The sequence below is a fragment of the Tenebrio molitor genome, chromosome 7 (assembly GCF_963966145.1).
Source record: "Tenebrio molitor chromosome 7, icTenMoli1.1, whole genome shotgun sequence".
NCBI classification, from domain to species: Eukaryota; Metazoa; Arthropoda; class Insecta; order Coleoptera; family Tenebrionidae; genus Tenebrio; species Tenebrio molitor.
Window position 1 is genome coordinate 12,606,331 of NC_091052.1, and position 25,317 is coordinate 12,631,647.

General features: G+C 41.2%; 6 protein-coding genes across 14 annotated transcripts; 4 read left to right on the top strand and 2 right to left on the bottom strand.

Moving 5' to 3' along the window:
- Positions 1–6: 6 nt before the first annotated feature.
- On the bottom strand, positions 7–1,129 carry Ddrgk1 (DDRGK domain containing 1). Its single transcript, XM_069055145.1, has 3 exons — positions 918–1,129; positions 753–848; positions 7–706 (listed from the first exon to the last, which is right to left on the bottom strand). Exons 1-3 carry the CDS (start codon positions 1,012–1,014, stop codon positions 33–35), a joined length of 867 nt encoding a protein of 288 aa, XP_068911246.1. The 5' UTR covers positions 1,015–1,129; the 3' UTR covers positions 7–32.
- A 340-nt stretch (positions 1,130–1,469) lies between these two features.
- On the top strand, positions 1,470–6,606 carry hfp (Poly(U)-binding-splicing factor hfp). Of its 7 annotated transcripts, none has more exons than XM_069055133.1 (9): positions 1,590–1,654; positions 1,726–1,981; positions 2,154–2,244; positions 3,385–3,444; positions 3,500–3,660; positions 4,180–4,238; positions 4,738–5,082; positions 5,324–6,246; positions 6,301–6,606. In XM_069055133.1, the coding sequence occupies exons 5-9, from the start codon at positions 3,604–3,606 to the stop codon at positions 6,408–6,410; spliced, it is 1,494 nt and encodes a 497-aa protein (XP_068911234.1). In that variant the 5' UTR covers positions 1,590–1,654; positions 1,726–1,981; positions 2,154–2,244; positions 3,385–3,444; positions 3,500–3,603; the 3' UTR covers positions 6,411–6,606. The 7 variants fall into 7 exon arrangements, with proteins under 7 accessions (XP_068911230.1, XP_068911229.1, XP_068911234.1 ...); XM_069055132.1 differs by having other exon boundaries at positions 1,598–1,654; positions 1,726–1,810; positions 1,898–1,981; positions 2,154–3,444; XM_069055135.1 differs by lacking the exon at positions 2,154–2,244 and having other exon boundaries at positions 1,598–1,654; positions 1,726–1,810; positions 1,898–1,981.
- Positions 6,607–6,876: 270 nt separating this feature from the next.
- LOC138136077 (NADH dehydrogenase [ubiquinone] 1 alpha subcomplex assembly factor 2) lies at positions 6,877–7,651 on the bottom strand. Its single transcript, XM_069055159.1, has one exon. The coding sequence runs from the start codon at positions 7,381–7,383 to the stop codon at positions 6,958–6,960; it is 426 nt and encodes a 141-aa protein (XP_068911260.1). The 5' UTR covers positions 7,384–7,651; the 3' UTR covers positions 6,877–6,957.
- Positions 7,652–8,050: 399 nt separating this feature from the next.
- On the top strand, positions 8,051–17,254 carry Slik (Sterile20-like kinase). Of its 2 annotated transcripts, none has more exons than XM_069055113.1 (9): positions 8,051–8,229; positions 8,543–9,199; positions 10,858–11,312; positions 12,478–12,556; positions 12,607–12,713; positions 12,764–13,273; positions 13,325–15,193; positions 15,263–15,502; positions 16,188–17,254. In XM_069055113.1, exons 2-9 carry the CDS (start codon positions 8,677–8,679, stop codon positions 16,353–16,355), a joined length of 3,951 nt encoding a protein of 1,316 aa, XP_068911214.1. In that variant the 5' UTR covers positions 8,051–8,229; positions 8,543–8,676; the 3' UTR covers positions 16,356–17,254. The 2 variants fall into 2 exon arrangements, with proteins under 2 accessions (XP_068911214.1, XP_068911213.1); XM_069055112.1 differs by lacking the exon at positions 16,188–17,254 and adding an exon at positions 15,633–16,073.
- A 1,546-nt stretch (positions 17,255–18,800) lies between these two features.
- Positions 18,801–19,707, top strand: Roc2 (Regulator of cullins 2). Its single transcript, XM_069055160.1, has one exon. It carries the CDS (start codon positions 19,213–19,215, stop codon positions 19,555–19,557), a length of 345 nt encoding a protein of 114 aa, XP_068911261.1. The 5' UTR covers positions 18,801–19,212; the 3' UTR covers positions 19,558–19,707.
- A 994-nt stretch (positions 19,708–20,701) lies between these two features.
- On the top strand, positions 20,702–25,305 carry LOC138136053 (dual specificity mitogen-activated protein kinase kinase 7-like). 2 transcript variants are annotated; one of them, XM_069055124.1, is made up of 10 exons: positions 20,702–21,024; positions 21,090–21,337; positions 21,393–21,620; positions 21,668–21,847; positions 21,896–22,110; positions 22,163–22,315; positions 22,842–23,476; positions 23,529–23,635; positions 23,685–23,712; positions 23,763–25,305. In XM_069055124.1, the coding sequence occupies exons 1-10, from the start codon at positions 20,880–20,882 to the stop codon at positions 24,026–24,028; spliced, it is 2,205 nt and encodes a 734-aa protein (XP_068911225.1). In that variant the 5' UTR covers positions 20,702–20,879; the 3' UTR covers positions 24,029–25,305. The 2 variants fall into 2 exon arrangements, with proteins under 2 accessions (XP_068911225.1, XP_068911226.1); XM_069055125.1 differs by having other exon boundaries at positions 20,713–21,024; positions 23,529–23,712.
- Positions 25,306–25,317: the final 12 nt, after the last annotated feature.

The window sequence follows — 25,317 nt, forward strand, 5'->3', positions numbered from 1 at the left end:
TCAAAATTACGAAAACAACGTTAAGTTTGTATTTAATTGGCGGCAGCATTTACAGGTGTTAAATTAATCAATTTATTGCTATTTTCCGCGAGTTCGGCGATGGAGACTCGCCCCCTCTGCCGGATAAACTTCGCAACGGCATCCATTTCGTCTTGAGAAACGTAGATAAATTTCCCTCGATCGTCGATGACTCCTGTGAGAATATCATCTTTTTGCAAATCCTTGATTCTGTCGATGGCGGCTTGCGTTTTCAGCTTGAAGTGCGCCGCCAAATCTTCAATCACCACCACTTTGTTATTCTTAATGTAATTGACAAACTCTTGCAACAGATTCGTCTCGTTTCCGTCGTCGCCCTCTTCGTAGCCTTCCTCTTCCACCGAAAACGCTTCCTTCATCTTCAAATATTCCTCGTACTCGCGCCGCTCCTTCTCCTCTTTTGCTTTGCGCTCCTCTTCTTCTATGCGCTTTTCTTCCGCTTCGAGTTTCGCCTCGGCTTTTCGGCGCTCTTCTTCGGCCTGCTGCTCGCGTTTTTTCTTTTCTGCTCGACTGTGCTCTTCTGCTTCGCGTTGCGCTTTTTTCTCAGCCTTGGCTTCAAGTTTGGCCTTCTTCTTGGCGCCGATCTTCGCACCGTCGGGAATCTCTACGTCATTTTCGTGCTCGTTCCTGTTGTTTTCCTCGTCAGAAGGTGGGGGCTCTTGAGCTGCCGCTAAACATCCACTTACAAAAAAAGAAATGACAATTAGACTTCTTACCATTTGCTCTTAATCGTGCTCCTCTGTTCCTGGCCAGCTGGGCCCGTCGCGGAACCCCTTCACGAACGCGATTGGGAGCGGGTCTCGGCCTCTCATCTATACCAATTTTGTTGGTTTAATATTTAAGAAAAAATCGAACATATGTTGAAACAAAGGGGTACTTACCTTGTTTGGGTTTTTCAGTTTTTCGGAAAAATAGAGCTATACTCAAAATAAACAATAAAACAACGGCAGCTAATGCTATTAACAACGTTACATCCATTATTCAGTCCAAAGTTTTCACATTAAATTATTTTCTCTTTAAACTTTTTTTTATCATAACCTCAACACATGCTGACAGTTGACAGCTGTCCCAGCTGTTATCGATTTCTTAATTATTAACATATTGTAAAAATAAATATCTGTAAAATGGTCAAAGGTCACAATCACACTTACAGATTGCCCAAAGCAAAACGAACAAATCTTAAAATAATTAAAGCGTAAAAGATTTCATGGGTAAAATAGCCTGTAAACGTTTCTTGTAATTATGCAATCATTCCCCCATGAATAAAGTTCTCGTTTGATCGAGGGTTTTGTCCGAAAACGTTTACAAAAAACCCTTTGCGTAACGGAATTTATCTACTGTAACAACTTTGAATCTACAATTTTGGAAATTTAAATTGTGCGCTTTCGATGTCGTGTTATCGACCGCAAGCGACTTTACCGACCAGGTTCATCCATCATTTTTATTGATCCGATTGACATAAAGTGTACGCCATTTTGTTGTGAAGCAGTAATTTTGTTATTTTTATGGTAAAAAGCGACTTTCGTGGTCCTTTTTTCGTTAAAAGAAGGAAATTTGTGCAAACATGATGACGACCTATCAGCAGGAGCGTCTAGTGTTGAACGGAGGTGCAAATATGGTGAGTTCGACGGCCTGATGACCGAGGCGTATCGATGCTCTTTCGCGGTGTTACTATAGTAAACGTTGCAGCCGGAACCGATGAACAATCAAGAAGAAGCGGAACCACCCGCCCCCGGTACCGAGGACCCGCCGCCGAAGGTCCCGAAAATTGACAGTAAGTATTAATTTTGACTATTGATGTTAGTAAGGTATAGAGCCTCAAGTACGGGACACCCATACTAATGTGCGATGTCTGCTTGAGATGTTCCAGAAATGAGATCTGCCAGAACGTAGCCTCACGTGGAGTTGAACGAAATGCTGTAACCGTAGCCTACACGGTTACATGGTAGGAAAACCAAAGAATAATTTATGTGTGTTTGAGTATGAGTTTTTCACTTCCGTTTTGATCACATCCACAACACGGCCAAACACATACTCATTCAACATGTTTCGTTTGAATAAATCGCCAGGTCAATCCGGTTGTTTTAGACATATCTATTTTCTCTTTGTGTTTCCAGATACAGTTAGGTGCAACCAGTTTCGAGTTGTTACGTTACTAGAGGCTTGACTTGACCGCCGTCTGCAAACTACGTGCAAGAACTACAAAATGTACATATTTTTTAACACACTTTCTCGATTCTCTGTGATGGGGTAGTAAAGCGCAGCCCTTTTACTACCTGACACTTTCAGCAAGTTTTTGTTAGATCAGTTTTTTTTTGCGCAAATCTCGTTCACAATCACCAAATTTCCCAACAACTTCAGTAGTAACATACGGCGCAGTAACGTGCGCAAATCGTTACTGCGCATTCTATAGTTGCAATGCATGATTTAATATTACCTCAGACTCACAATTGTGTGAAAAACTAATGTCCAAAGACCTCAGGTCAGCCCTAATTTATTTACAGATCGATAAGCTCAATCACCACCAGTTTGCAATTATTTAACGGCGTTTTATGCGTTTTTTTTATCATCCTTAACCACACAATAAAATAGAAATAAAACTGCGGAAATGATTCTGAGTGATATTCATTGTTTCATTCAGAAAAAAAAATACAAATCATTTTTTTAAGTCATGGAAAATAAAAGATACGATTTTTTCCTGTTTTGTAGTACCCTAGTTTATATTTAGTAATTTTGTTTGTGCGTTTTTTTCTACAAGTTGAGGAACCTGTAATATATTGTTTCTATCTTTTAATTTGTTAAATTTGCGATCAACGTGTTATGGAAGATCACAAAATATATTTTGTTTAAATTGGAAAACTCTTCAAAATAACTTTTCACAGTCTAGTTTTCCAGAATGTCCATGTTTTCCAGACACTCACTCCTACGGTGGAATATTGTAATCCGAATCTGGAAGCATGAACACCTTTGTTTAACTGTATTCATGCTTTCAGGTATAAAAATGTTTCTTATGTCGATAGTCTGTTGCGAAATGGTTTGTTGATTTAGTAAAAAAATTCAAAATTACATATATTATTATTTTTTTTTTTAGTTTTCATTTAATGAATTATCTTGTTTTTCGTTGTGAAACATTTTTTTGGCTTCAGTTAAAGAAATGCGGTCAAAATTTTTAGTTTTATTGTATTTTACGACAAGATAGTTATTCTGGCTTGAAAGTTCTGTTAACTGAATCTGTTAAAAGACTTAATTTATTCGTAAATTTGTAAGTAAACGAAGGACTGAGTTAACATAGTTTCAACGATTAAATTCCATCAGCAGCAATTTTATTCACATTGAATTTTGTTGTAGATGGATCACAAAGAATAAGTTTAACTTATGATCTGAAACAGGGTGGAGAAGTTGTCACAGGTAATGCGTAATGATTTTGTAAATATATTTTTTTTAACTAACGAGTGGAATTAAGGTCCCGGAGCCAGAAGTAACACGATCGCCGGAATCCTGGGAGGAGCCCTGCCGAAGCTGTCGTCCGATCAAAGCGACAAAGTCAGTAAAGCGAAGAAATACGCCATGGAACAAAGCATTCGGATGGTGCTGATGAAGCAGACTTTGGCCCACCAACAGCAGGTACATATCGAAATTTTGCGTGACGAGATCGTGATGCAAACAGAAAACTGAACAAAATGTCACTTGTAAAAACTTAGCTCAGACGTGACTCTTTCACTTTTGTTTGTGTCACCACGTCAGATTTGTTTGGTTTTTTATTATTTTTTTTTGGTTTTGTTTTTGTTTTGTACGAAGGTTTAGTTAGCTGTCTATACCTGGTTTGGCGATGCCAAGTCGGAAGTAATTTGACTGGAAGCTAATTTATCATTAGAGAGAAAAGTAGCATGTCGGTCGTTAATTTGACATGTGATGTCGGTTGTTTAGCGTTTAGTTGTCGTTTTTCTGGAGTTGTGTGTATGATAAGATGTTTACTAATGAGATTTTGCTTCACAGAAAAATAAGACCTTCCAGAGACATCAAGTGTTAGTTTTAATGTGCAGGTTAGTGCGTAGCTTATCGCACGCGCCCGCTCAGGGGGCGAGAGCTCGCCCCCAAGCTTTCGTTTTCTAGTTGTGACATGCCACTTGTCCTCTGTTGCAGCAAATGGCTAGTCAGAGGACTCAGGTCCAGCGTCAGCAGGCTCTCGCCCTTATGTGCAGGTTAGCACGCTTCATCGTCCATAGCATTTACATTGTTGCCTTCACCTACTGCTCCCACATTGCTCTACTCTCATTCTTTTTTTATTCAGTGTGTCTCGTGGTTGTTGCACTTTGTTGAAGAGCAACAATGTAACTTCACTCATTATAAGCTTGCATGATTTGCTTTGACCATCAGTAATAATCTTGATAAATGATGATCATTTTTCAGTTGAAGTTGTCGAGAAAGCCTCCAGTTTTCTCCAACTCATGACATTTCGCTGATAAGATCTGATCTTAAAGTAATTCGTTTTCTTAAAACTTCTCAAAGCCGATTCATTCTTTTAATTCTCCATCGCAACGGAACAATTTCTGTTTTTCTCTCGTAAAAATTGCCGATTTGTTCAGTTTTTAAACCGAGATTGTTCCGTCGACTCAAAATTTGTTATAACCATTCCATAATCCGATGTATAACTAATATGTAATATGAGACGAACACTGGGTGACAAGGTACTGGGTTTAGGGTGTACGTTGGGAGCATCAGTTTTGAACTGAAGGAGGATACAATTAGGCAGTCGTTTCTGCCGTTCGGACCAATTAAATCCATCAATATGTCCTGGGACCCTGTCACACAAAAACACAAAGGATTCGCTTTTGTCGAGTACGAGATACCGGAGGCTGCGCAATTAGCGTTAGAACAAATGAACGGAGTTATGATAGGTGGCCGTAACATTAAGGTGGTGGGACGGCCTAGCAATATGCCCCAGGCTCAAGCCGTCATCGACGAAATACAAGAGGAGGCCAAGCAGTACAACAGGATATACGTCGCATCCATACATCCAGATTTGACGGAAGACGACATTAAAAGGTACAGTCTTGACTTTGGTCCGTTGACAGTTGTGTAGCGAGTAAGAACAGTTCAAGAAGCCGACACCAGGGGTCGTCCGAGGGCGACTCGTTTGACGCTTTCTTGGCACTTGGTGGCGCTCACGAGGATATCTCAAGTCTCACCACAAACGATTAAAACAAATGTGTTATTGAGGTGGTGCGACTCGAGAGATTCTTATTTTCTGGAGGTCCGAACCCGTCTAACGCAGTTATGTTTGCAGCGTATTTGAGGCATTCGGTCCCATCATATACTGTAAACTTGCGCAGGGAAGCTCCGGCCACAAGCACAAAGGCTACGGCTTTATCGAATACGAGACGGCCCAGGCGGCGAACGAGGCCATCGCCAGCATGAACCTGTTCGACCTGGGGGGTCAATACCTGCGCGTGGGCAGGGCGATAACGCCCCCGAACGCGCTCCTGGGACCCTCGTCCGGATCGAGCGTGATGCCGACAGCGGCGGCCGTAGCGGCAGCCGCGGCGACGGCAAAAATCCAGGCGATGGACGCGGTGGCGAGCAACGCCGTCGCCCTCGGATTCTCGAAGTTGAGCCAGCCAGTGGTGACGCCCGCTCCAGGAGCGGTGATATCGCCGCCGGCGGTCATCCCGGCGGTGATTCCGCCCCCAGGACTGGCGATACCGCAGGTGCTTCCGAACAACACGATCCAGCCGACGATCGTGACGCCGGTGGTGAGTGCCGTGCCCCAGACGGTGATCGCGCCGCCGACCATCGTCGCACCGACGCTGGCGCAGCCGACGGCGCCCGTTAGCAACAATTCGGCGCAAGAGGCGATGAAGAGGGCACAAGAGGCGCAGATGAAGCAGCAGGAGGAGTTGCAGAAGAAGTTGCTGGATCAGAACGAGCCGCAGACGCTGCAGCAGCAGGAAAACATGTCGATCAAGGGACAGAACGCGAGGCACTTCGTCATGCAGAAGCTGATGAGGAAGGTGGACTCGAGGGTGGTTATTTTGAGGAACATGGTGGGGCCGGAAGATGTGGACGAGACGCTGCAGGAGGAAATTCAGGAGGAGTGTAGTAAATACGGCGCGGTAGAGAGGGTAATTATTTATAACGAGAAACAGTCAGAAGACGACGAAAATGCCGACGTGGTGGTGAAAATTTTTGTAGAATTCTCCGAAACACCGGGTATGTTTTTTCAGCATTTTTAGTCGGGCGGGGGTAACGAGGATGTTGTTGCAGAAACGGAAAAAGCAAGAGACGCACTCAACGGACGATATTTCGGGGGAAGAATGGTTCAAGCATCACTTTATGATCAAACCCTATTTGATCATAGTGATTTTTCAGGTTAAATATTAGGAATGATCGACAATTTTGTTTTCTACTGTGTAGGAGTAACTGTTCTTGTTAAGTATTAAACTTTAAAAGTTTTATGGTGCAAATTATTTTATTTATATCAATTGACTTTTTTAAACTGTAAATTTTCAAATAATTTTGCAATGACATATAACTTTGCCTTTTTTTGTAAATAAAGCATTACGAAATAAATTGCGTTTTATTACATCCCTTCCTCCAAGGAAAAAGAAAAATGCAGAAGTCCCGCGTAGCGTCATTCCGTACTTTTTGTCTTTAAACCAACTACACAAAAAAAGTTCAAATAATTCTTGATCCTCTGATAAATCGAACGATGAGCTGAAAACCGTAAAGTACAGATTAATTCAATCTAAGGCTTCTTCATAAAGATTGAGCTTGACAGGTGCCAATGTAGCTCATAAGTAAAAAAAAAAAAAGGATTTTGAGCTTGTCACAAATCTAGGATTAATAATAAATAAAAGTATATTTAAGATACTCAATATTTACAGCTAAAGTATATACATTTAATTTTTTCTACTTTGACCCTCATCCATCTTGTTTCTTTCCTGGAGCTAGCTCATACTCTGGTCTTTTAGGAAATGTCTCCATCCCTTTCTCCATGGGCGTCATTTTCCCACCCTTGGCATCCACAGCGATCGCATTTTTCTTCTTCATTTGCATCAAAGCTAAATTCTTCATCACTTCCTCTTCACTTGGAGGCTGGGTCCTTCTACCCCTCAACCAGGCCTCCCACTCAGCAGGCATTTCCTGCTGAAAATCGTCTTTTACGGGCGGTTCGAACCACCGCGACGGTTTTCTTTTGCCGATCGAGGGATCGGCTGGAATTTCGTAATATTTATTACCAAAATAATCGCTCCCTCTCAAGTCCCCCCTGATTTGTCTGGGCCTTAACGAATTTATGAAATTCGTTATGATCATTTTCCATATGCTCCTCGTAGGCGGTTGACTCATCTTTCTTGATTTAAGGCTGTTAAAGACAAAACTAACGGTACGTGAGTTCTAACTTGCGAATTTTTGGTCAGCTGTTCTTGTTGTCAATGCCGCCTTGCTTTGAGGTTAACCTCAAAGTCGGCGTTATTGTTCATTCAAATGTGGTCGAATGGGCATCAAAACACAATCTATTAGTTAATTTCTTTATTTAAACCTGCACTTAACAATCCACAAGGTTAATAATAATCCGTGGACAAAGAAATAATACTTGATAAAATTGACAGTTGGCAGCACTGCGATTCAAATTTTTAAATTTTCTGATTTGTTTACCAACCCAGATATATTCTCTGACTCAGGGAATAACCCTAACTACATTGCAAAAAGCTTTGCGACGAATGTAACAATTTGAACTTTGTTTAAACCGATGCGTTTGGAAATTGTAGAGGGGAAGTTTTGAAAAAAAAATGTAATTGTCGAAATTGGGCTATTGGATGGACTAAAACTCATATACATAAACAGTTTAAACATAAGTATAAGCTATAGTTCTTACTAGTAGAGGGGCTATAGTATAAGTTTTGGAATTTGCGTTTAAAAACGTAAAACCTACGAGTAAATGGACCCTATTTACATTAGATTAAATGGTAAAACTGTTTACTTAGGGACTTTTGGTTTTTGTTGACGTGATGTCATCTTCAGGCGTGGTGCCGAAAGGGGGCCGGGGATTGGCTGTAGGTAAAAAATGGTATGGCCGACGGTTTAGTGAAAAATGAAGATACACAAATGTGAGAATTCAGTGGTGTATGTATACAGTGGCGTTGATAAAATTTCTGTGGTTCGCAACAATCAAACGTCGTTCAGTTTTGAAACGTGAGTATGAAATGTTCGAATCTCGACATAAATAATTGGACAGGTTGTTGGCCATAAACTTGCTGTTCTGACATTTCCTTTCACTGAACATGAGGATATTCATCATAGAAAATATGGAACATACACTCGTAAATGTGCGATCCCCGAAACGCACCAAAATGTGCCGATATTCGGTGCTCTGCATGACATGCACGTCCTTGTGGACAAATAATTTACCTTCGCACCTTATGTACCTAATCTGCTTGTGATACTGTACACATATTTACCCACTGAAGTTGCAAAAGGCCAAGTCAAATAAACATTTTTATTGCAGAGTCGATCGGCGAAAATGAGGCGAAGAAAATCGTTTCCGCAAAAATGATTTTCCCACCGCGAATCCCGACGAATTTTCAAAGTGGTTGCAGTGATAGTGTTTTTTATTGAATGTGAACAGTAATAGTCCCGACAATGTCTTTTTTCAATAACATTAAAAAAGTGCTTCATTTTGGTGGTAATGACGCGAAAAAGAAAAAAGTGTTCAACAATGTGCGGATGGAGTGCGACCCGGAGGAGTTTTGGGACATGATAGGCGAGTTGGGGGACGGGGCGTACGGCAAAGTGTATAAAGCGCAGCACAAGCACACGGGGCATTTGGCGGCGGCGAAAATGTGCCGCCTCGACGGCGAGGACGATCTTTCCGATTTCATGATCGAAATTGATATTCTGACCGAGACCAAACATCCCAACATAGTGGAACTGCACGAGGCGTTCCAGAAAGACCAGCAACTCTGGATGTTAATCGAATACTGTGATGGTGGGGCCTTAGATAGTATTATGACTGAATTAGAGAAACCTCTTACCGAACCGCAAATATCGTATGTGTGCCAAAATATGTGCAAGGGGTTGCTGTTTTTGCACAAGAACCATGTGATCCATCGAGACTTGAAAGCGGGCAACGTCTTGCTCACCATGGCGGGCGGGGTCAAATTAGGTGAGTACCGCGATATTTTCTTTCAGCAAAAAATTACATAACAACCGCCTCTCCAGGCTGTAAACATTGTCCACACTGTTTATTTACATGAGGTAATTGTTTCGGTAGAAAACCTAAAACTGCGATAAATTCGTGGCTTGTGTCAATGCTCCCAAATAAATCCGTCGTCACTCTTAAAAGTGTCTTTATGACCACGAATTAAACGAGAATTAAATTGGCGGACAAATGCCACTTTCGACATTTATTGTTATTGAGGTTGTAAAAATGGTCAATTAGGGCCGCACGTGATCCACAACTGTCAACTCACTACGAGTTTTTGCAAATCTTCTATAAATATAATTTTAGAAATTTTTCTGTGTTGCTATCTCGATCTGATATTTTTCAAGGGAAAAAAGTTCACATTGACATTAAAAGATAAATAGATAATCTGATTTAACGCATTCATCAATCATCGCGAGTCGACAAAATAATGTAATTGTTATTGGATTAAAGAATTTTTTCTCGATATGTTTGTATTCGCGATGTTTTCGGCTCTTCAGACAGTTTCGTTCGCCGGAAAGTGTGTAAATATTTTCCTCAAATAAAATTTATTTAGACGTGGAGTTTTATTGCTTTGTGCCATGGCCGCCAAGGTTAGATGCGTTAGAACTGCACCGTGGAATTTATAGATTCAATTTAAATATTTTCCTTGGAACATACAAATCTTAATGAACGAATGTTTCAGTCAATGAAATTTCTCAAAGAAAAACCACGGACCTTGCTTATTGACAGATTTGTTCCGATATGCAATTTCTAAAAATATAGCGTGATCACAAATTAACGTGTATGACTTGGTGGTGACGTTGATCTTGAAATGTTACGATTTTTATTGAATTCCTATTGGAAAAGATTGTCAGTGGGATGAGCCATCACATGACTTCCAGGAATGCACTCACTGCAGACGTCCACAATTCCATTTAATTTATTTTGAAAATCAATAACGCCGACCTAGTTCCTAATCCGCAAATATCCACCTGATCGAAACTGGACGATTTGACTCCAGCTAAATTCGTTTTCTTAGATACGCAGGATGTAGTATTTAAAAATTCGGAGTCATTTCCGGATAAACGGTGAGTCTAATGTTAAATTCATTTATACCGTCAAGTAGAGGATATTGTGCAAAAGTAATTTGCTGAAACAGCTCGACTGTACAAAAATCAAAAGGAAACTAGCGGCAACATTCTTGCAGCAATTAAAAAATATTCGTAATTCAAGCTTCTAATTATAATTTTCATTCGCTCGAAATATATTATTGACGAAGCAGCGTAGGAGGGCTCGAGAAGATGGGATCAGTATCAAGGATGTTTAAAAAAAAGTAGAGCTTGAGATTTTGTTTTGGTTTGCGTTTCGAAAAATTTGCAATCATCTTTGTTTGAGTAACAGTCGCTCGTCTATATTTTATATCAACTTGTAGGTTAACTCGTGGGTTAATTGATACACAAATAGCATAAAGCATCATAGGTCAATTTCGCGAATGTTTTAACAGGACGTCTGCGGTGCCTTTTGGAAAGACATTTTTTCTTGCCTCGTTGTAAAATTGCAAATCGCCTGCGTCAGCCATTTATTATTGTTTGTGCTGACGCCGCGGAGGGTAATTAACAGCTGTTGATTTTCCCCAGCCGACTTCGGAGTGTCTGCTAAAAATAAAAGCACGATGCAGAAACACGACACATTCATCGGGACGCCGTACTGGATGGCCCCCGAGGTGGTCCTCTGCGAGACCTTCCGGGACAACCCGTACGACTTCAAGGTGGACGTCTGGTCGATGGGAATCACCCTGATCGAATTCGCTCAGATGGAACCTCCCAACCACGAGATGTCGCCGATGAGGGTGCTGTTGAAAATCCAGAAGTCCGACCCGCCCAAGCTTGAGCAGCCGTCGAAGTGGTCGAAGGAGTTCAACGATTTCGTGTCGACGTGCTTGATCAAGGACCCCCAGAAGAGACCGACCTGCGACGAACTCCTCAAGCACCCCTTCATCAACTGCACCCTCGACTCGAAGCCGATCAGGGACTTGTTGCTGGAGTACAAGGCGGAGGTCGTCGAGGAGGAACTCACCGATGACGATCCGGAGGTAAGAACTTGTCGAACGTGGACGGTGTTATCTGTTGCTATACTTCCATCACGGTTTCTTAAGCTTCTGTACATAATTTCATGCTTAGCGGGGTAGGAAACATCGCAAACACAAAGAGCTTTATCAGAGAATCGGTAAGTTGGACAAGGTCGCCACCCCCAGTACGGTGACGTTTCGCCACCCATTTTTTAGTACTTGTAATTTTTTTTTAAACGAAACGAGATGATTTGTTTTCTTTTGCCGTTACCAATTTTTTAACACCCCGTCCATTTTTGATCTGCACCTTATTAAACAATGTTCCACACTTCTTTCCAACAAGTAAAATATATTCACAAGTTTCATCGGAGACAATCGCTTATTTTGTCACATTTTCCGGGCGATTTGTGGGTGGAAGATTTCATTCGCTTCGTCGGCAGTTATCAAAATTGGATACATTATCGTGGAATTTTTTCCGTTCATGTTTGGAACTGAATAAATCGAGCGAAAAACTCGCCGTTATCAAAAAAATTCCACCCGATCGATGCGGGCTTTTACGGCTTTGCCTTTTCGGCGTTATTTTTAACGTGTGTACAAATACTGTTTTTTATTATCAACAATTTTACGCGTAGAGAACACCTCAACAACACATGAAACGTTTTCTGCGAATCTTTTTTTTTCTTCAAAGTTTGTTGTTTTAAAATCAGGCGAAAAAATAAATTATTCCGGTGATCCACATTCTGATAATTCATAATTCATAACGTAACGCTGTATCGTTTGTGAGTCATCTACATTTTTACGTCTTGAGGAGTATGAAAAAAATGTATAATTCACTAGTTTTCTCGTTGTATTTTTTTTTTCTGTGAATATATTTCTAAACATTATTTTTTGGATCAAGTCACGTAAGCTACTCCTAGTATTTATCGATCGAGACAAATAGGATGTACACCCAAATACTCCCGAATTGTTGGTAACTTTGTGTTATCACGGCTTGTTTGTTATGCATGCGGCTCTCCGGGCCCTCCTTCGCCTGGCATGCTGGCCCAGGTGAGAAATCAGTTCGCTTATGCCGTTTTCGCTTAGTCGTTTAGTTCATAATGTTCAGACTTGAGAAGAAAATACCGTAGACTAGTCGTACTTTTGTGTTCGTCGAAATCGTGAAACAACAATTGAATCGAGTTATTTTTAGGACAACCGCACCTCTCAAGTTCCTCTGGACATAGAAGATGACTCCACTTCGGTGAAGAGCAGCGAAGTTGACAATAAAGGTATGGTTTCGTTATCGACGTACATCCGATTCATGTGGAATTTTTTGCAGTAAATGACCTAGAATCTCCCATCGTTAACGTAGAAGCAGAAGAAGCTATCAAAGAAAAATCACATAAAGAAGATTTAACAGGATCGACGACGTCCGACAAGAAACAGGTCGGTAGAGTGTGGTTGATTGTGGATGACAATTATCGAGTGTTTTGTAGGTTGACAAGAAAGACGATGTGCAAAGGAAGACATCACGTGACAAAGGCAAAGCGCCCCCGCCCCCCATCCAGCCCCCAGTCCAGCCGAGTTCGTCGTCTTCGGTGTACAAACCCTCGCCACCGCCTCTCCCCGTTCTCATTCCGAATCTGCCGACGCCCCCGTCTTCGCCGATCACCCCCCCAGCAACACCGCCCCATTCTAGTCCAGTTCATCCGAATGAAGTCGAACCGCGAGACGAAGCTGAGGTAAGAGAAGAGACGGCGAAGATGGAGGGAACGGCAGAATCCAAGGTCGAAGCGGAGGAAGAGAAGAGACCGTCGCAGGAGAAGCTTCACTTTGGAGATGTCGCCGTCGGTGATACGGTCACCGTGAACAGTCAAGATGGCACCGTTAATAATTTCCTGGTGGTGTCGCCGCAATCCGAGCGCAACAAGTTAAACACTTCCACCATCACCATCAACTCGGACCTTCCGGATCCTTCCAACAGTCTGGCTTCCAACATAAGTCAGGTAGAGGAGTCGGCGGGAGTCGTTGAGTTTTCGTTGAAAATTGTGTTGTAGGTGACCGTCGTTACGACACATCCACCTGTCATTATCGACAATACTCAGTGTCTGTCGAGATCGTCGACATCCCCGAACAATAGTACAAATGAAGTGGTCATCGTGGCGAACGAGACCAACAAGACTCACGTGGAATCGTCGGATGACGAGTGTTACCCCTCCCTGGACTCTCTGGAGTATCCCCCGCCCAGCGAGTTCCGGGACAGACCCTTGAAAGCCAAAAAACTGGACGAAAGCGAAGTCCTGATCGTCGATTCCGGTTACGTCATAAACGACTCAGGTCTCGACGTATCCGACGACAGCTCGAGACTCTTGGACACCAGTCACGTGTCGGTGGTCAAGATCGACGAGGAGAAGGTGCAGGTCAAGGATTCGACGTCTTATTTGAGCGACAGATCGGGCGACAACTTCAGAAGTTCGACCAGCGACCTGTCTAACGCGTCGTCGTGCAAGACCGGAAGCAGCAAGAGCGATTTCGGCGACGAGGTCAGAGGAACGTCGATCACTTTGGACGGGTCGAGCGACGTGAACGAGTCGATCGTCAAGTCCAAGATGAACGGACAGATCGTTCACGCTTCGAGCCGTGACGACATCTACAAGAAGAACAGCTTGAACGGGAAGAGTTATCCTGATAGTTACGAATCGGCCCTCTCCGACAGGTCGCACAGCGATTGCGGGTCCGTGCGCAGTAACGACTCGAACAGGAGACCGGTTTCGGTAAGCAAGAGTATCGAGCAGTCGGACGTCGAGAGTCTGTCGATAGCTAGTCACGAGAGTCGAGGAAGCAACGGGAAAGAGGCGAAGAGCGACAGGTTGTCGGAGCTCGACGAGACCGAGGACACGGTCGTGTTGAGGAAGCGAGCGCCGAAAGCTAAAGAGACGATCTTGGCCAATGTAAATAGGAAAACTCGAAAACGCACCAGGAAATTTGTTATCGACGGAGTCCTCATCACGACGACCACTAGTAAAGTGATCTGCGGCGACGAAGAGGTCTACAACTTGTCGGACTTGCACAACGACAGGAAACAGGAGTTGAGAGAATTGAAGTACTTGCAAAAGCAGGAACAGAAGCAGTTCCAGGACTTGGCCTTCAAAGAGAACGTTACTCTGGAGCAACAGGACAAGAAGTTCGAACAGGAGCGTCTCACGTTGGAACGGACCTACGAGAACGACTTGGAGATGTTGAGTCGGCAACAGAAGATGCAGATCGAGAAGGCCGAGGCCCACCAGGACGCCGACTTGAGGGCGATGTCGAAGAAGATAAGAGGCGAGCAAGAACGCGAGCTGAAACTGTTCCGCGAGGGTCTCAAGCAAGAGTCGAGACTGATGAAAGCCGAGATCGATCTGCTGCCGAAGGAGCGTCGCAAGCTCGAGTTCAAGCTGCGCAAGGAGAAAATGGAAGCCGACCACCTGGAGAAGGAGAAAGCGTTCTTGGAGAGGTTGAACGAGACTCACGAGAGTTCGCTGCGACGACTGAGCGACTCGCACAGGGAGAAGATCGCGCTGATGGAGAGACAGTTCCTTCAACAGAAGCAACAGTTGACGAGGACGCGCGAAGCGGCGCTCTGGGAAATCGAAGAAAAGCAAATCCACGAGAAGCACCAGCTGATGAAGAGACAGATCAAGGACATATTCATCTTGCAGAGACACCAGATGTTGACGAGGCACGAGAAAGAGAAGGAGCAGATCAAGAGGAGGGCGGCGCGCAAAGAAGAGGAGTTGCTGAAGAAGCAGACGGCGGAGAGGAGATCGCTGCCGAAGAGGATCAGGGCGGAGATGAAGGCGCGCGAGTTGATGTTCAGGGAGTCGATGAGGATATCGATATCGGGGACGAACGACCCGGAGGGCGAGAAGAACAAATTCAAGGAGGTTGGAACGAAATCGAAGAGAAAAAGAAAGGATGTTTTTTAACTGTTTGGTTGTTGTTTTGTTTTTCAGTTTCAAGAGAAGGAGAAGAAGAGGTACCAAGCCGAACAACAACGATTCGAGCTGAAACACCACCGCCAACTAGAAGAACTGCGCGCCATGAGCGACGCCACCATCAAAGAACTCGAACAACTCCAGAACGAGAAGCGAAAGATGTTGCTCGAACACGAAACCATGAAGTTGAAACAGAGGGAGGAGGCGTTCAGTCGCGAACTGAAAGAGTGGAAGGCCCTCTTGAAGCCGCGAAAACAAGTAAGTCGCGTCCGTCTGAAAGGTTGGCTTGTCAAGTATTGCATGTAATTTTTCTCCGACCAAGTACATTTGGTTTTTTAATGATTTGCACGTGTTTCCGCACCCATTAACATTGCACGCATTCTTATAGAAACTGGAAGAGGAGATGTTCCACGAACTGGCGAGTTCGACATTCGCCAAATATTTACCCAAATTGCACGTAACGGGACTAAGCACTTCTTCATCCACCGATCAGGACGTACAGTTTCCACTAACCACTCCCGAAACTCCCTCATTTTCCCTTGCTCGGCCTAGTTGGGGTAGCGTTAGGTCGTGGGCGAACGACGGTTCGAGGAGTCGGGGCAGTGTTTTGTTCCCTCCCAATCCCGAGGACGATTCTGCTGCTTAATCTGTCTTAATTTATTCTATCGTATGTTGTGTGTGAATGCCGTGTGCTTAATTGTGAACGTTTCATCCCGAAATTCCGAATAAAGTGTATCGTTTTTGCTTCGTGTCAGTGTACTAGCCTGCTTTTTTTTTGCCTTCATCTTAGATCTCTTTCGGGGGCGGCGATTGCGACTGAAACAGACAAGGTTGGTTTTTTTGATGATCTAATCCGTCACACCATCGACAACTAACAACGTAGTTGATGTAGTGTCCGTCACGGTTGTATATTGTGATAATGCAAACTTAATTTGCTGCGTAGAAACTGGAAGAGGCGTTCGCTTGTCAGCTGGAAGAACAGGAAAGGGTGTACGGTCCGGTGTCGACTCCTTTGGTCTTGCCACCAGATTTGCCCGATTTGAATCAAGACAATTGCAAGATCGGTCTGGGTTCGACGAGAAGCAGTCTGTCGTCTGTTTCGGAAGGATAACTAACTGCGCATTGTTTTTGAAACAGTATACTCCAAAATGTGCCTCTGTAGATCCAGAGCGAACATTGTTTTAATTACCTTTTGAAACTCGTGTACATATTTATTACACAGACTGAATAATCATAATTTCTAAGAGATTATACAAAAAGAATCTACCTTTTCTTTTTATTTTTAAGCGAAAATAAAAGAAATTGAGGTGACCTGATGCGCTACTTAAATTCGGAAAGCTTATCTGTACAAAATTCAAAGGGAGAAATATTTTTCAGGTTGTTTACTGACGAAAAATCAACTATCGTTGGCTTGCTTGCGATCTAAAAATCTTAGAATAGTTTTACGTCATTTTCTTTTTATAAAATAAATTAAGATTATAGTTAATTAATCGAGGAAGTAAATCGTGTGCATTTATAAACAGACTGACAGGTTACACTTGTTATGTTGTGAAATGTTTAAGTTAGATTGTACTAATAGTTCAAAAAACTTGTTATCATGTTCGTACACGTTAAGCATTTTTTTGTTTGTTTTTATTCAAGTATCAATCTAACATTAACGCTGATTATTTAATTATTTAACACGATAGATTATATTGGGATTGTTTAAGATTTTTTTTATCCTACGCTTGCACTACTCCAGTCTGATGTATAAATATTATTATTAGTCCATGTTATTTAAATTCTGAAATTTTTATCAACTGTATTGTAAGGTGTATATAAAACTTGATCTAACTCTAAGTTGATTGGGACAGTGTGATACAATTTTTATCGTCTTTTAGTTCTCTACTAACGTTTGCCACTATCATGCTGTTCTCCATTATTATCATGTACAGTCAGTGTATTTTATTTTTATGTGCATATTATTTACCATTAACTATTCAAATAAATAATTTAAATAGACGAAAACAATTCCTTCATTTACGACTACATTCGTTCAATATTTTGAGTTTATCATGTAAATTAAAACTGTCACTGTATATAGTGTACGTTCAAAAGTGAGGTTAGGACCGTCCATCTCGTAAACTTGCAGCGGCTTTAAAATAGAGCATTTTTAAAAATTGCTAGTGTAGACCGTTTTTATGGATTTTTAAGATTCATTCGTCGCCGCTAATTTTTCTGTAATGGTTTTAATAGAATCTATTGTATTGGATAACTGTCGGTTATGCCATAACAAACCTGGCCTGTACGAGATAAATCCCGACAAGAAACTAATACGAGACATTTATGAATGCGTAAAAGTGAAGGTACAACTTGGTTTTTTCATATCAATTTTTTCGACTTGCAAGTTGAAAAAAATCTAAAACAAAAATAACGTTTTCACTTTCAGGTGAATGATAGATTGATGGATTTGTTGCCGCGTTCCGTGTGTGAGGAATGCAAAAAGACGATAAAATGTTTTTCTCTGTATAAACAACATATACGGAAAGTAGATCAATGTTTGAGAAGAATATTGAAGCATTCTGAATCCAATTCAGAAGAAACGTTTGTTTGTAACTCTTGTCCAGGAACCTTTAGTAGTGAAGATATATTTAAGAAACATTTGAATTCCCACTCTTTAAATGCTACTCTTAAGGAAGAAAATCTAAAAGTAGATATATCTTGTCCATCATGTAAAGAAAATTTTAAAAATGTTGAAGATTATGGATCTCATGATTGTGGTACTAATAAATCAAAGTCATTACAAAAAATGGCATTAAAGTATCAGACAAACCTAAAAGAAGAAATTAAAGATAATTCAGGTGATGCAGAATTGTACATTTTTTTTCTTTAAATATCTGCTAGAAATAGAAATAATTGTGAATAATTTTAGAATTGCCTAAAGAAAGTACACCAAATGAGTACTGTAGCACTCCAGGTATTTTAAGTCAACTGTCTTAGTTTTGTATTAAGTCAAGTTGTTTCTAGAACTAGGCTGTGAAGAAAAATGCAAAAAGCAGGACTTGACAGTTCAAAATAAAGCTAAATATGTGTGCAGTTGGAAAAACTGTAAGAAGATTTTAAATTCGGCATATTCTTTGAAAACGCATGAGCTGAAACATGAAGGAAAGCGTTCATTTTTATGTGTGACATGTGGTAAGAACTTTTTTGTTATCCAACAAGTGGAAAGAAACCCGGTTTTTTACAGGGAAAGGATTCATAACAAAGAATTCTTTAACGTGCCACGAAAAAATACATTTAGACGTGAAAGGGTACACGTGTAAATTGTGTAATATAGGTTTTTCAGTTAGAAGTAATTTAAGAGCCCATGAAAAAAAGCATCATGAAGGTGTGAGATTTTACTGTTCACAGTGTACTAAAGCGTTTTCCTCAAAATGTAGCTTAGAAAGACACGAAAGGATTCACACTGGAATCAAAGAGTTTCAGTGTGAATCGTGTCCTTCGGCATTTTACACAAATAAGGAGCTTCTGAAACACCAGCGATACCATCAGGTGGGTAATTTGATTAAATGAAAATTTCAAATGAAACGCCAAATCAAGTAGCATTGTGATTGGCTCGTACTATCGGGTTTTCGTTTCATTGGTGGCTGATAGAGGGCGTGGTTGTAGCTGCATGAATTTTAAAAGTTGATTTGAAATGTCTGAGAACAATTATTGTACAGCGTTACATAATTATTTGCAAGGAAGAGATTATTTTCTTTTAAATGTGCGTATTGAGATACGGTAGATTACACTGTTTTTTTTGTAATTTATGGGAAAATTTTTATGTTGGTGGACCTGTTCTGTTGTCAAGTGCCAACTGCCAACCCAACAGTAAATTAAATTGACAGGTATCTCTTCCGTATTTTAAAGGTTAAGATATCTTGATATCTACGAAACGCGAAAATAATCTAGAATATTCCACCGTACAAAAATACTCGCGTAACAAAATGTCTACGTCCATTGCTGACGAAAACGAAAACACCGACCGCATCGACAGCGAAGCGACCAAAAACGAAAAAATGTTCACCCTCAAAAAGTGGAACGCCGTTGCGATGTGGAGCTGGGACGTGGAGTGCGACACTTGTGCCATTTGTCGCGTGCAAGTGATGGACGCCTGCCTTCGCTGTCAAGCTGAAAGTAAAAAAGACTCTTACGGAAAACAAGACTGCGTCGTCGTGTGGGGCGAGTGCAATCACTCGTTCCACTATTGTTGCATGTCTCTATGGGTAAAACAGAACAATCGATGTCCTCTTTGTCAGCAAGAGTGGTCGATTCAGCGAATGGGGAAATAACTAATCGTCATTTCATGTTTTTTCCTTTACTTTAAGGTTCCCGTTTGTTGTAGGGGTTGCGTTTGCACAAGTGTGATGAGTGCTTTAAGACATTTTTTGAACGTCATCATTTGATCATTCACTTGAGGAGTCATACTGGGGAGAGACCGTATGTCTGTAAGGTTCCAAATTGCGGTAAATCCTTCATGGAGAGCCAAAAACTCAAAAGGCATCACAATGCCAAACATGCTCAAACGTGAACTATTTATAACTTTTTTTTTTTCTAATCACCGGATTAAAATGCGTGAAGGTTATGGATGCATTTTAATCCAAATGCGACAGTTCGTTCAATAATTTAAGTTTAAACTATTTATTTCAATAAAACTTATGTTAAATCTCTAAAAGTTTTTTATTTAAAAGAACCCTAAGTACAGTAGGACCTCGATTATCCGTGCCGGTTGGGACCGAAGCGTTGCCGGATAATCGAATATCTTTAAAAATGCGTATTTTATGCAATTGTATGTACACTTCTATTCAATAAAAAGTGGTACAAATAGGTACTGCACTCAGTTTTAGCACTATTTTGGTAATATGTAAGTTCTTAGTTAAAACGTTACATAACGCTAACAGAAAACGTTACCGTCAAGTTTCCAGTGTCGCGTAATTTTTACAACAGCATTCTTTTTTTTATGGATTTTTTTAAAGTTAAAATTTAATTAGCTGTACCACTTAATTGAATAGAAGTGTAAATATATCATTACATACGTATGTATTGTGTATGTATGAAACAAAATATATAGTTTTTTATCTTCCATGAAAAGAAATTCATAGACTTTATTTTGCACCAAAATAATCTGTGACTTTCTTCTGCTTCTTTCGGTTGAAAAGGTTTTGCTTAATTTCGGTTTTTATTCTTCTTATATGTATTATCAGAGATTATCTCTGGTAATTTATCAGTTAATTTGGTATTTTTTTCCGTCGTGCACGGATAATCGAACGACGGCTTCGACACGGATAAACGAGGTTCTACTGTATGATACTTATTGCGTTACTTGCATCGATAATTTTTTGGCATTTCTGGGGAGCAAAATGACTAAGAGGTTTCGATTTTTTGTTTGGTTTCATTGTATTTTTCAAAAATGGAGAGTTTAATGTCAACGTTTTTGAATTTTCGCGGGTGTATAGTAAAAGATCGCCGGTAGGTGTCGCTCTGTCGGGTTGCTCGTTTGTAGTCACCTTTCTATAGTAAGTTTATTCTATGGTATTTTCCTTTGGCAGCTAACAAAAGTTTCAGGTTATTTGGTTTAGCTGTCATTGGTTTCGATTGTGTAGTGTGTATAATTATGTCTAGTCAAGAACAGAAAATAAATAATTTATTGGATCGATTAAGACAAGAAAGCAATCCTCCACGCACTTCTCAAATGTCCGGTCAACAAAATATCGCCAGAAATAATGGTGATGTCCCCCAAAGTCGCCCCAGTCTTCAGTGTAAGTTGTTTGGTAGAGTTCTCTGTAAAGAAATTAAATTAAAACGTCCCGTTTTATGTGATCAGTGGACATAACAACTGCTACCATGAGCAGACCCAGAGATCTGTCTTTTACAACAAGGAGCAATGAAAACTTAGAGACTGATAGAAAATTAAAAGAAATAATGAAGATTAGTGGGAACCTTACTATTAACAATAAAATATATGAGACAGATATAAAAGATATGGAGCGCCTGGAAGAGTTAGGTTGTGGGACTTGCGGTCAGGTTATAAAAATGAGGCACAAACCTAGTAACGAAATAATAGCAGTTAAAGTAAATTCTTTGATGAAAATTGACAAAACTAGAGTTATCTTTTGATTGATTTTAGCAAATGCGGCGCTCAGGTAACAGTGAGGAAAACAAAAGGATAATCATGGACATAGAAGTAGTATTAAAATCACATGACTGCAAATATATAGTTCAATGTTTAGGCTGTTTTATTACTGACTCTGAAGTGTGGATATGCATGGAACTCATGACCACCTGTTTTGACAAATTGTTAAAAAGGTTGGGCAAGCCAATACCAGAAGAAATACTGGGAAAAGTCACAGTTGCTGTAAGTTTATCCCCCAAATTGACCATCTCGCTCATTTCTAATTTTAGACAGTAGAAGCGTTATCATATTTGAAAGATAAGCACGGTGTGATACACAGGGATGTGAAACCATCAAACATCCTACTAGACACTAAAGGTCAAGTGAAACTTTGTGATTTCGGCATCAGCGGTCGCCTGGTCGACTCCATGGCGAAGACGAGAAGTGCCGGTTGCGCAGCGTACCTCGCGGTAAGTTCCACACACCATCGTGGATCGTCCTATTCATTTTGATTTCAGCCCGAGAGGATCGAGCCCGACCCGAAAAATCCCGACTACGACATTCGCGCCGACGTCTGGTCACTCGGTATAACGCTTGTCGAGCTAGCGACCGGAGTTTTCCCCTACCCCAACTGCACGACCGACTTCGAAGTGCTCACCAAAGTGCTGGGCCAGGACCCACCAAGCTTACCTGAAACTTTTAGTCTGGAATTTAGGGAATTTGTCAAGTGTTGGTAAGCCTGTCGCGACCTGTCAAACCGAACGACCGTCACACACACTTTTCAGCTTGATCAAAGACCAAAAGCAGAGACCGAAATATGCGAAATTGAAAAATTTGCCGTTCATAAAGAAGTACGAGACCAAGGCGGTGAACGTGGGGGAGTGGGTGGTAAAAGCGCTGAAAGAAGCAGACGCTGTAGCTAATACAACAGCGCCTAGGTATGTTGCATGGTTAGTTTCGAATTTTTTTAATTTCTTTTATTATAATTTTAATCGTTTGTTGCCTGCCGTGTGATTAATAAAAAGTGGAGTGGTTTTTGCCTAATTATGGATTAAGTAATTGTTAAGTAAATAATAGCTAACGTATACCTGGAGTCATTAATATTCGTCGAAATCTTCGAAAATTTGCAATAATTCTAAAATTGGTTGCTTGTCACTGTCAGAGCTGCCAACCACGTAAAGCAGAATGTACTAGAAAGTATTAACGCTGCCATCTTTACTTTATATCTAGGGGACGGATACTAATGAACTCTACTTTAGATGTGATGGAATGATTGATTGTAGCCAAGGGTGTCATGGGTTTTACGGTTTTGGTATTTTGAACAAACCGGCCAACCGATCCGGTGGGACACTCTTGGTGACAGGTAGTTTGTGTTGTGTGCTTGGAGATGTAGAGCTGTAGAGTTCGTCGACGTGTTGATTATGAAATGGTGAAAACTCAATCGTTTGTGTTGCGTTCACGCAGACCGAACATCGCCCAATCCACCCTACGTCGTTTTTTTACCTCGCATCAAAGGCAACCCCAGAACAGCCAACATCTTGCTCAATTCCTGACGAACATCACCAACGGCAACGCTCAGTGTCAGTACAAACCGCTGAAACCACCCGAGCCGATCAACAGACCGGCCGAAGAGCCGCCGATCTACCAGAGCTTACCGCCCGACGGTCGCCGAGGTCACATGTCTCGTCTTAGCACATTCCAAACACTGAACAATAGTCACCAAAGAAACGATAATCAGTCATACTTACACCAAAGGACAGTCGATTTGCCTCACCAAAGCACCACCGAACCCAACGATGGTCTCTTCAAGAGTTATTCACCGTTCAAAGCATATCAGAATCACGTGGCGGCGACTAAGACGCAGCAGGACGCCGCTTCGGACAGCGAGAGGGCGGAGTCGTCGGGGGCGGCGCCGTACAAGAGGGGGGTCAGCGAGGGCGGGTGGAGGTCGCCGAGCGCGTCGCCCCTGCCGCTGCGAACGCAGTACCAGACGAACCAAGAGCAACAATACAACTGTGGAAATACTAGTCCCATAATTTTGCAGAGGTTTTACCACCAGCAGAAGCAACAGCAGCTCGCCAAGGAAGCCGAGGAATCCGGTAGGGCTCCGGTCGCGACGAGTCGCACTTTTGTTCACGGCGCGAGTTCCAGGAAAGAAGAGGTTTGCTTCCTACATCAAGTTGCAGCTGGGCGGCGATCGCAGCGGCCGCTCGTCGAGACACCAGAGCCCCGAGCCCCCACCCAGACTCAACCGAACTGTCAGTAGCGAAAATCAGAGCCCCCTAGCGTTACATAGGACTTTTTTAGAATCGAATTCGCCGAGTCTGTCGAGAAGGTAGGTCGCAAGATTTGACTGCCAGTCGCGTCACGGAGACGCTTTTGTAGGTACGTCTCGCCGACGCCGCCAGTGCCGCCTCCGAGGCGACTGTCCGAAAGCACCTCGGTGCCGGGCTCACCTCAGCACCTGCGGGCGCGATTTCACTACACACCCGAACCGCAGAGGCGCTTATTCCACAACAACGACGTATCGTAACACTCGTAGTATGTACAGAGTTAGTGTGAGTACTTACATAACATTCAGGTCGTCAAATTGGATAATAACGAAACGCCAATATGTAATTAATTTTTTTAAAAAAGTGTCGAAAAACTAATTGCCTTTATAGTATTGCTGTTGCAGGGTGTGAAAATTTAAGCTGAAGCTTTCGATTGTTTTAATGGTGCTTGAAAAATTATTTTCCAGTGGATATATTCAAATCATCGGTTCGGTAACAGTTTCGCGTGCACGTCGAATATACAGGTGTCTTGTTTTATTTTGTTTTTATCTTCGAATTAAAAGCCGTTAGATAACTTTTTACGCGCCTAGCATGAAAAATACCAAAATTCTAATTTTCTACGAACCACCACCAGATTCTCTCCAAACACGCTGTGTGCATGATATAATACCGTCACTGCCTATACGAGTATATGTTTTTTTTTTTGTATTTTATCAACGTTGATTTGAATATTGGCAAACTTGTAAAGTCTTTTTGGTTTTAATTATCGTGTGTTCTGCTGTGTTTTTAAAACATAGTCATCTTACATTACTAGTCTTTAATCCGTCAGGATGTTGGTTGCTGGTCCTGTGTATTATTAATTTTTTAAGTAATTTATCATTTTTAGAAATCACATCTATTATTTTAGTATTAAACGAGTAATAATAAAAAGGAGGAAAAAAAACAATTATTATTGGACTGATATTTATTAAAATATATGAAAGAGTTTACTCGGTTTAGAAGTGTTCCTTTCCCAAGGAATCTTCCACACTTCATACTTCAGCACTCTACTTTCTAAGTGTGGATAATTTCTAGTTGGCATTTTACCGAGTCAAATCGATATTTTTATGCATTTCAAATGAAATTAGTGTTGAATTTATCGTGATCCGTTCGATGAAATGCCAGTAGTTTACATTTATGATTTCGTTTCCTATTTTTTAATTTACCAATTAAAACATGGAGACTCGTTTGTCTACTTCTACTTTTCTGCTATGTTAATATTTATTAAATTCTTGTAATTAACATCAGTTTAGAAAAAGATACTAAATGCTCTATAATAAGATAATTTCTAAAGGCTGTTAATTTTTTTCAGATTCAAGCGTCTTTTTTTTGTATAATTAGATATTATAAGTAATAGGTTACAATAATCAAGTCGTTTTTCATCGTAAACTAAATATTAGGACTCCAAAATTCACTCGTTTGTTCTGTTACTCTATTCGTTTCTGTTGCAGGTTTAACACGATTCACTTTAAATCAACAATAACGATACGTTCGCGTTGTTATTGTTTATTTGTAAATAATTAAAGATGCCATACCTGATATTACTGTATAGTTTAATTTAAAAAGATGTAAATATTACCTACCTGACTACAATAATTAAAAGATATTTTAAATGACAGCTCAAATTA

Coding starts and splice junctions, on each gene's coding strand:
- Ddrgk1 (XM_069055145.1), bottom strand. CDS start 1,014: ATGGATGTAACGTTGTTAATAGCATTAGCTGCCGTTGTTTTATTGTTT. Junction 849..917: donor AACTGAAAAACCCAAACAAG/GTAAGTACCCCT, acceptor AAATTGGTATAG/ATGAGAGGCCGAGACCCGCT. Junction 707..752: donor AGCACGATTAAGAGCAAATG/GTAAGAAGTCTA, acceptor GTGGATGTTTAG/CGGCAGCTCAAGAGCCCCCA.
- hfp (XM_069055128.1), top strand. CDS start 1,601: ATGATGACGACCTATCAGCAGGAGCGTCTAGTGTTGAACGGAGGTGCA. Junction 1,811..3,384: donor GAAGGTCCCGAAAATTGACA/GTAAGTATTAAT, acceptor ATTTTGTTGTAG/ATGGATCACAAAGAATAAGT. Junction 6,247..6,300: donor AGAATTCTCCGAAACACCGG/GTATGTTTTTTC, acceptor ATGTTGTTGCAG/AAACGGAAAAAGCAAGAGAC.
- LOC138136077 (XM_069055159.1), bottom strand. CDS start 7,383: ATGAGTCAACCGCCTACGAGGAGCATATGGAAAATGATCATAACGAAT.
- Slik (XM_069055112.1), top strand. CDS start 8,677: ATGTCTTTTTTCAATAACATTAAAAAAGTGCTTCATTTTGGTGGTAAT. Junction 11,313..12,477: donor TCACCGATGACGATCCGGAG/GTAAGAACTTGT, acceptor AGTTATTTTTAG/GACAACCGCACCTCTCAAGT. Junction 15,503..15,632: donor TCTTGAAGCCGCGAAAACAA/GTAAGTCGCGTC, acceptor GCATTCTTATAG/AAACTGGAAGAGGAGATGTT.
- Roc2 (XM_069055160.1), top strand. CDS start 19,213: ATGTCTACGTCCATTGCTGACGAAAACGAAAACACCGACCGCATCGAC.
- LOC138136053 (XM_069055124.1), top strand. CDS start 20,880: ATGTCTAGTCAAGAACAGAAAATAAATAATTTATTGGATCGATTAAGA. Junction 21,025..21,089: donor AAGTCGCCCCAGTCTTCAGT/GTAAGTTGTTTG, acceptor TTATGTGATCAG/TGGACATAACAACTGCTACC. Junction 21,848..21,895: donor GTTGCGCAGCGTACCTCGCG/GTAAGTTCCACA, acceptor TTTTGATTTCAG/CCCGAGAGGATCGAGCCCGA.